Source organism: Trachypithecus francoisi, unplaced genomic scaffold (assembly GCF_009764315.1).
Source record: "Trachypithecus francoisi isolate TF-2019V2 unplaced genomic scaffold, Tfra_2.0 Lachesis_group5, whole genome shotgun sequence".
NCBI lineage: Eukaryota > Metazoa > Chordata > Mammalia > Primates > Cercopithecidae > Trachypithecus > Trachypithecus francoisi.
The window spans coordinates 134,640,515-134,649,897 of NW_022681470.1; the positions used below are offsets into that span (position 1 = coordinate 134,640,515).

A 9,383-nucleotide genomic window follows, 5' to 3' on the forward strand; every position below is an offset into this window, starting at 1 on the left:
TGATTCCCCTGCCTCTGCCTCCTAAGTAGCTGGGATTACAGGCGCACACCACCATGCCCGGCTAATTTTTTGTATTTTAGTAGAGATGGGGTTTCACCATCTTGGCCAGGATGGTGTCAATGTCCTGACCTCATGATCTGCCCACCTCAGCCTCCCAAAGTGCTGGGATTACAGGCGTGAGCCAGCACCCTGGCCTAAGCTGCTTTGATGTATAGATTACAGTTTTCATCAGCCTTCCGAAGCTTTCGGCCATTGTTTCTTCAAGTATTTTGTTTTCCTACTCCTTTCTCTTTTTCCTCTTCTGATGCTCATTACGTATGTTGGATCACTTAATAGTGTGCCATGGCTGTCTGAGACTCTGTTCATTTTTCCTCACCTTTTTCTCTCTGTTCTGCAGATTGTATAATCTCTTTCAATCCACAAGTTCACTAGTTCTTTTTCTTTTTGATCCACCCACCTCGGCCTCCCAAAGTGCTGGGATTACAGGCATGAACTACCACGCTCAGCCAAGTTCACTAATTCTTTTTTTTATTTTTATTTTTATTTTTTTTTTTTGAGACGGAGTCTTGCTCTGTCACCCAGGCTGGAGTGCAGTGGCCGGATCTCAGCTCACTGCAAGCTCCGCCTCCCGGGTTTACGCCATTCTCCTGCCTCAGCCTCCCGAGTAGCTGGGACTACAGGCGCCCGCCACCTCGCCCGGCTAGTTTTTTGTATTTTTTAGTAGAGACGGGGTTTCACGGTGTTAGCCAGGATGGTCTCGATCTCCTGACCTCGTAATCCGCCCGTCTCGGCCTCCCAAAGTGCTGGGATTACAGGCTTGAGCCACCGCGCCCAGCCCTTTAATTTTTTTTTGAGACGGAGTCTAGCTCTGTTGCCCAGGCTGGAGTGCAGTGGCGCGATCTCGGCTCACTACAAGCTCCGCCTCCCGGGCTCACGCCATTTTCCTGCATCAGCCTCCCAAGTAGCTGGGACTACAGGCGCCCGCCACCACACCCGGCTAATTTTTTGTATTTTTAGTAGAGATAGGGTTTCACCGTGTTAGCCAGGATGGTCTCGATCCCCTGACTTCGCCCACCTCGGCCTCCCAAAGTGCTGGGATTACAGGCATGAGCCACCGCACTCGGCCAAAGTTCACTAATCCTTAAATTCAAATCTGTTGAGTCCTTCAAATGGATTTTTGGTGTCCATTATTGTACTTTTCAGCTCTAAGATTTAATATGTTGTTATTATAATTTCTATCTCTGTGTTTGAATTGTTTCATGAGACAGTCATCATACCTTCTACTTGAGTTTTCTTTAAACATATTGATTATTGCTACTTTGAAGTCTTCGTTGAAGTTGACATCTGGTCACTGTCACAGGAAGTTTCTATTGTCTGCTTTTTTATCTGTGCCTGGGTCAGAGTTTCCTTTGGATGTCTCATAATTTTTCACTAATGTTTTTTTTTTTGAGATGGAGTCTTGCTTTGTTGCCCAGGAGTGCAGTAGTGCGATCTTGGCTTGCTGCAACCTCCACCTCTCAGGTTCAAGCAATTCTCCTGCCTTAGCCTCCCAAGTAGCTGGGATTATAGGCATGTGCTACCATGCCCGGCTAATTTTTGTATTCTTAGTAGAGACGGGGTTCCACCATGTTGGTCAGGCTGGTCTCGAACTCTTGACTTTGTGAGCCACCCACCTCCGCCTCCCAAAGTGCTGGGATTACTGGCGTCAGCCACTACGCCAGGCCCAACAGGGATGGTTTTTGAGATTGTTGTTTTGAGATTTATTCTGAACCCAGGGAGTCTGTTCTTAGCTATTTTACTAGTCCTGGTCCTCTCTGGTAACCTAGTTGGCCTATGGGTTAGCTAATGTCACTATCAAATCTAGCAGTCTTTCTTTTTTATGGCTGTGTAGTTGGGGCAGGGGGAGAACAAATGTATCAGTGTTTAACCCCAATAAATACTCAGAAAGAAAAAAAATGTCCTTTTAACTTTTTTTCTCCCTAGTTTCCTTTGTTTTTGAGTCTTGCACTTTCCAACACTCTTGCCAGTGAAGTCAGTTCCTTTGAGATTGGGAGTTTACTGATTTAAGGCCCTGCTCTTACTCTGGGCAGAATCTCTAAGCCGAGGTTCTGTGAATGGAGACAATGGAGTACCTCTCTCTGAGTGACTCTGCCACTTTAGGAGAGACATGGGAGGAGGTACAGTGGGCTGTAGGCCTCCAGTCTTGGTTTGCCTTTCCTGGCATAGGACCTCCACTTTATGAACAAACCATGGGTATGTGAGCCCTCATATTCTTAGTGTGCCATGCCCAGGGTCAAGCCTCCATTCCACGTGTGTGTGGCTGGGTAGAAGATAGGAACCGTTCCCTCTCAGCTATACTTGTCCAGAACTTCGTCTCAGCAACAGGTAGCTGAGGGCGGAATGAGAGATACTGACATCCAGCTGGGTATAGTGGCTCATGCCTGTAATCCCAGCACTTTGGGAGGCCAAGGTGGGCAGATCACCTGAGGTCAGGAGTTCAAGACCAGCCTGGACAACATCATGAAACCCCATCTCTGTTAAAAATACAAAAATTAGCTGGGCTTGGTGGCAGGCACTTGTAATCCCAGCTACTCAGAAGGCTGAGGCAGGAGAATTGCTTGAACCTGGAAAGTAGAGGTTGCAGTGAGCCGAGATCACACCATTGCACTCCAGCTTAGGCAACCAAGAGTGCAACTCCATCTCAAAAAAAAAAAAAAAAAAACGATGCTGACATTCTGTTCCTTCTGGGAAGATATCATACCCCTCAACTGAGATGAGCCAGGTAGATGCGGGGAGACCTGTCTTCTTGGCTGTACTGTCTGGAGTGGAGTTTCCATCACATTAAACTGGGGGAGGCAGGAATGCAATAGGTTGTATTTCAGACATCACAACTCTTCATTCTTCTTACTGAGTTTTAGTAGCTTTTCCTCGTTAAATCTTTCTCATTTGCTATATGTCCTTAGGAATATTTTCAGAGACTTTAAATGGTTGTTTTTTAATACTTTTCATTAGTTTCACTAGGTAGTAGTTCCAGGGAACTCCTCAGACTGCTATGCTAGAAGTCTGTCCTCTCAAATTAATATTTAGGAAGCTTCTTAAACCTTAATTCCAAAACACTGATAAAGATGATACCAAAATGAAACTGTAGATTAGTTAGATTAGTTTACTATTATTAAAGATACGAAAGTAGGCTGGATGTAGTGACTTACACCTGTAATCCCAGCACTTTGGGAGACTGAGGTGGAGGATCATTTGAGCTCAGGAGTTCGAGACCAGCCTGAGCAATATAGTGAGACCCTGGGTCTATAAAATTAAAAATAAAAAAATTAGCCAGGTACTGGGGCATGTGGTCCCAGCTACTTGGGAGGCTGAGATGGGAGGATCGCCTGAGCCCAGGAGGTTGAGGCTACAATGAGCTGTGCATGCCACTGCATTCCAGCTGGGGCAACAGAGCAAGACTGACTCAAAAAAATAAAGTGCTAAATAAAATATTAGTAATTATCAATCTAGTAGTGATCCCTATGTAAGACACATTATAAGTGAGGTTTGTTTCTGGAATGGAGAGATGGCTCCATAAGAAATCTAGCAACGCTTGCTGTGCGCGGTGGCTCACGCCTGTAATCCCAGCACTTTGGGAGGCCGAGGCGGGCAGATCATGAGGTCAGGAGATCGAGACCATCCTGGCTAACACACTGAAACCCCATCTCTACTAAAAATACAAAAACTTAGCCAGTCATGTTGGTGGGTGCCTGTAGTTCCAGCTACTCGGGAGGCTGAGGCAGGAGAATGGTGTGAACCCGGGAGGGAGAGCTTGCAGTGAGCCGAGATCGTGCCACTGCACTCCAGCCTGGGCGACAAAGCGAGACTCTGTGTCAAAAAGAAAAAGAAATCTAGGCCGGGCGCGGTGGCTCAAGCCTGTAATCCCAGCACTTTGGGAGGCCGAGACGGGCGGATCACGAGGTCAGGAGATCGAGACCATCCTGGCTAATACGCTGAAACCCCGTCTCTACTAAAAATACAAAAACTAGCCGGGCGAGGTGGCTGGCGCCTGTAGTCCCAGCTACTCGGGAGGCTGAGGCAGGAGAATGGCGTAAACCGAGGAGGCAGAGCTTGCAGTGAGCTGAGATCTGGCCACTGCACTCCAGTCCGGGCGACAGAGCGAGACTCCGTCTCAAAAAAAAAAAAAAAAAAAAAAAGAAATCTAGCAACATTATTATGCAAACTCTCTTTTCTCTTCATGTGCAAATAATGAGATTATGCTCTTAGAAAAGCTGAATGATCCCACCAAAATGTTCTTGGAATTTATAGAATTTGGTAAGGGGATGGGATTCAAAATAGCATACAAAAAGTAGTAGTGTTTCTCTATTCTAGTACTAACCAGTTAGAAATTTAAATGGGGGAAAAAAAAGCGCTACTTAAAATAACCACACAATGTATGAAATAGCTAAGAATAGAGATTTAAGAAGAAAGACTTGAGGGCCAAGCACGGTGGCTCATGCCTGTAATTCCAGCACTTTGGGAAGCCGAGATGGGTGGATTGCCTGAGGTCAGGAGTTTGAGACCAGCCTGGCCAACGTAGTAAAACCCTGTCTCTACTAAAAATACAAAAAATTAGCTGGGCATGGTGGTGGGCGCCTGTAATCCCAGCTACTCAGGAGGCTGAGGCAGGAGAATCGCTTGAACCTGGGAGGTGGAGGTTGCAGTGAGCCAAGATTACACCATTGCACTCCAACCTGGGCAACAAGAGCAAAACTCTGTCTCAAAAAAAAAAAAAAAAAGAAGAAAGGCTTGAGATCTTTAAGAAGTACAAATACTCCAAGGATATGAAATAAGACCTTAATGAATAGAGGAATGTTCTGTGTTCTTAAATGGGCGATTTAATAGTGAAACAAAACGAAAACCAGTTCTCTCCAAATTAATATAGACAGCACAATTCTAGTCAAAAATCTCAGTCGAGGAGTAGGACTGAATGAAATGAAATTATTTTAAAGTTTTACATTGTAGAATTCAGTCTAACAATAGTTGAGAGATTGATTTCAAAAATATTAAAACTACAAAGCTTCTGCAATTAAAAAACAAAAAAAGTGATATTAACACAGTAATGAAACAGTGGAACCATAATAGAGTCTAGCGAAAGATCCCAGTATGTTTCAGACTTAGTAAATTTGTTGAAGTTAGTACAGATATCTTATCTGAAACCTTAGGGCCAGATGCCTCAGAATTAATTTTTGGGCTTCAGAAAGCCAATATGCAAGGCTGGACACAGTGGCTCACACCTGCAATCCCAGCACTTTGGGAGGCTGAGGTGAGAGAATTGCTTGAGCCCTGGAGCTCCTGACCATAGTGAGACCTCGTCTCTACAAAAAATAAAAAATTAGCCAAGCATGGTGGTGAGTGAATACCTATAGTCCCAGCTACTCAAGAGGCTAGAGTGGGAAGATCACTTGAGCCCAGGAGTTTGAGGCTGCAGTTAGCCATGATCACACAATGGCAGTGCAGCCTGGGCAACAGAGTGAGACCCCTATCTCTAAAATAAAATTAAAAGAAAGACAATATGGTATTAGCACTAACCTCTCCAAAAGGATCTGGGGAAAGTGCCTTGTAGATGAGTCATGAATAATTCTTCACATGAGATATATATAAATGGAATAAATAAAAATGTAGCCAGGCGCGGTGGCTAAAGCCTGTAATCCCAGCACTTTGGGAGGCAGAGACGGGCGGATCACGAGGTCAGGAGATCGAGACCATCCTGGCTAACACGGTGAAACCGCGTCTCTACTAAAACATACAAAAAACTAGCCGGGCAAGGTGGCAGGCGCCTGTAGTCCCAGCTACTCGGGAGGCTGAGGCAGGAGAATGGCGTAAACCCGGGAGGCGGAGCTTGCAGTGAGCTGAGATCCGGCCACTACTCCAGCCTGGGCGACAGAGCGAGACTCCGTCTCAAAAAAAAAAAAAAAATGTAATGTCAGTTCATATTTAGCCACCAAAGGAATTTTGGGGGAAAATTTGTTTTCTAGAGCCTTTTGGATTTCCAGTTTATAGATAAGGGATTATAGACCTATATGCCAATTTGGTAGGGAAATAATGGTTTGTTTTGTACATTTCTGTAAAAGAAAATTTTGGGCCCTCTACCTCATAACATACATAGATTGAGTTCATCCTTCATCTGAAAATCTGAAACACTCTGAAATCCAAAACCTTTTTTTTTTTTTTTTTTTTTGAGAGATTGAGTCTTGTGGTGGTGTGCAGGATGGAGTGCAGTGGCTGGTCACAAGTGAAATCATTGCACACTATAGCCTTGATCCTGAACTCAAGTGATCCTCCTGCATCAGCTTCGAGAGTAGCTGAGACTACAGGCACAAGCCACTGTGCCCAGTAAAATCTGACTTTTTCAGCACAGACATGACAAAGTAAATGCTCATTGAAGCATTTCAGATTTTGGGTTTTTTGGAGTAGGGATGCTCACCTGGTAAGTATAATGCAAATATTCCAAAATCTGAAAGACTTCTGGTCATAAGCACTTTGGATAAGGGATACTCAATCTGTATCAAATTCTAGAAAATTTGGCCTGGCGTGGTGGCTCATGCCTGTAATCCTAGCACTTTGGGAAGCTAAGATGGGCGGAGGTCCTGAGCTCAGGAGCTCAAGACCAGCCTGGGCAACATAGGAAAACACTGTATCTACTAAAAATACAAAAAATTAGCTGGGTGTGGTGGTGCATGCCTGTAGTCCTAGCTACTCGGGAGGCTGAGGCATGCGAATTGCCTAAACCTGGAAGGCAGAGGTTGCAGTGAGCTGAGAGCCCCTGCACTCCAGCTTGGGTGACAGAGCGAGACTGTCTTAAAAAAAAAAAAAAAAGAAAATTTAAATGTGAAAAATAAAACCAAGATGAGAAAATAGTTAGAAAATTACAAACTCTGGGCGGGTGGTCCAGTGTGCTTACCAGAGCACTCAGTTGCCGGTGGACAGGGAAATGCCGTGGGAAGCAGCAGCACAGATTCTTCTGTCTTTCATCCACAGCAAAAATACCCAACAGTGACAACATCCAGTGCTGATGGGCAGGCAGGAGGACCAGGTCATTGTTTTAACACAGGTGGAAGAAGCATGACTTGGAAATGTTTTGCAGTTAATTGGGTACTATCACTTTGAAACCAAACCTGGTTAGAATGAAAAGCACCAGCATGAAAGTGTACAGGTTTATTCTGTTGTTGCTGGGTTATTGTGGAGAAAATGTGGAAACAATATAAATGTGCCTCAGTTGGGAGAATTTATGGTATGGTCATCTGGGCATCTAGAGCCAGGAGGATAAAGTGTTGGCAAGTGAGAAGGAGTCACTGAGGAACGGTCTATAGTAGTATCCTAATTGTGTATCTAGTTTGTTATGAGCATGTATGATGTCTGTTAATATTTTCCTCCAGTAGTAGAGAAAACGTGCTAAGGAAAAAAAAAAATGAAGATGGAGAGAGTAGAAGCAGCAAGTGAGAAGGCTTTCTGAAACATGTAAATGGAGTGGGCGGGACTCAGTGGGCTCTCCCACCCCGCCAAAACTATCCTCCTTTTAGCTTATGGTTTTTATAATGATCAAAGTGAGATTTGCCTGTACTCCCACCATGAGGAAATGGCCCCGCATACTGACGGGACAAACTGGCTCTGGCATGTTTTGCAGGCAGTACTATATTATACACCTTTCTTTTTTTTTTTTTTTTTTGAGACGGAGTCTTGGCCTGTCGCCAAGGGTGGGGTGCAGTGGCCGGATCTCAGCTCACTGCAAGCTCCGCCTCCCGGGTTTACGCCATTCTCCTGCCTCAGCCTCCCGAGTAGCTGGGACTACAGGCGCCCGCCACCTCGCCCGGCTAGTTTTTTGTATTTTTTAGTAGAGACGGGGTTTCACCTTGTTAGCCAGGATGGTCTCGATCTTCTGACGTCGTGATCCGCCCGTCTCGGCCTCCCAAAGTGCTGGGATTACAGGCTTGAGCCACCGCGCCCGGCCTATTATACACCTTTCTTATGCCGGCGGAGAGATGAGCCCGATTTGAAGGGCTGCATGACGTTCTTTTGAATGTACAATTTATTTAACCTTTTCTGCACTGAGGAACGTTTAAGTGTTTTCCCATTTTTCACCACTACAATCAGTGTGCACGTATGTTTCCAGTTCTTAAATTTAGGATAGGTTCTGGGAAGGGATTAATGAAACAGATTTTTACTTTTCATACATTCTGTCAAACTGCTTTCTAAAAAATATGGAAACAGTTGATCCACCAGCAGAGAAGTGTCTCTTCAGCCTTGCATGACTGGGAATAATTCTTCATTCTTGGAATTCTGTGGGTTAAAAAGACGTTTGATTAAATATCTGTTCCTGCTTTTATACTCTCCCCGTTGGTCCCAAAGTGCTCCTTGCCTATTAGCCTAGTTGGCACTTTGTTACGGGTTGCACCTTTGGCTCTGAGTTTCTTAATTTGTTCACTGCTTATAGCTTTTTTGTAAGCAAATCAGATTTGTGTAATACAGCCGTAAAGATATATAGAGATCAATAGATCTGTATTTTTAATTACCTACACTAAGTGTGGTGTGGAAGGAGAAGGAATTTGAACAAAGATCAGATAGGTTGTGGTTCCATGCTTGTAGAGTGGCCCTCCGTTGGTGGGGCTGCGCTCCGGGTGGAAGCGTGGGTGCAGGGGCAGGGGGGCGTCCCTCTAAACTGGCAGGGTCGGGGCGGGAACTTGTAGGGCAGTCAGAGCAGCCTCTCCAGCCCCTTCTGCCCTGCCCGCAGCTCATGATGGAGCAGTCCAAGAAGTCCTCGCTCATGGTGGCCCGCAGTATTCTCAACAACAAGCTCATTAGCAAGAAGCTGGAGCGCTACCTGAAGGTGAGGCGCTGGTTCCTGGCCTGAGCTTGTCCCCACCTCAGTCCCTGCCTGTGCTCCCTCCCTTCAGTGTCCGCGCCCCTCCCCACAGGGCGAGAACCCTTTCACCGACAGCCCCGAGGAGGAGAAGGAGCAGGAGGAGGCTGAGGGCGGTGCCCTGGACGAAGGGGCACAGGGCGAAGCGGCAGGGGTCTCGGAGGGTGCAGAGGGCGCGCCGGCGCAGCCTCCCGTGCCCCCAGAGCCAGTCCCCGGGGCCTTGTCGCCGCCACCGCCGCCGCCCCCAGAGGAGGAGGAGGAGGGCGCCGTGCCCTTGCTGGGAGGGGCGCTGCAACGCCAGATCCGCGGCATCCCGGGCCTCGACGTGGAGGACGATGAGGAGGGCGGTGGGGGCGTCCCGTGACCCGAGCTCGGGGCGGGCGGGGCCCGCGTGGCCGAAGCTGGAAGCCAAACCTAATAAAGTTTTCCCATCCCACCTCCCGGTTTCTCTCTTGCGGTGCCGCGCGGGCGGGGCGGCGCGGGG

General features: G+C 46.7%; 1 protein-coding gene across 3 annotated transcripts in view; it reads left to right on the plus strand.

The window, feature by feature from the left end:
• Positions 1-9,335, plus strand: part of AKAP8L (A-kinase anchoring protein 8 like) — a 37,259-nt gene extending 27,924 nt beyond the window's left edge. For 2 of the 3 annotated variants that reach the window (XM_033198406.1, XM_033198405.1), the window contains 2 exons: positions 8,771-8,866; positions 8,955-9,335. In XM_033198406.1, coding sequence (XP_033054297.1) covers positions 8,771-8,866; positions 8,955-9,263 — 405 coding nt within the window. In that variant the 3' untranslated portion in view covers positions 9,264-9,335. The remainder of the gene's footprint in view (positions 1-8,770; positions 8,867-8,954) is intronic. The other variant, XM_033198407.1, reaches the window with a different exon arrangement.
• Positions 9,336-9,383: the final 48 nt, after the last annotated feature.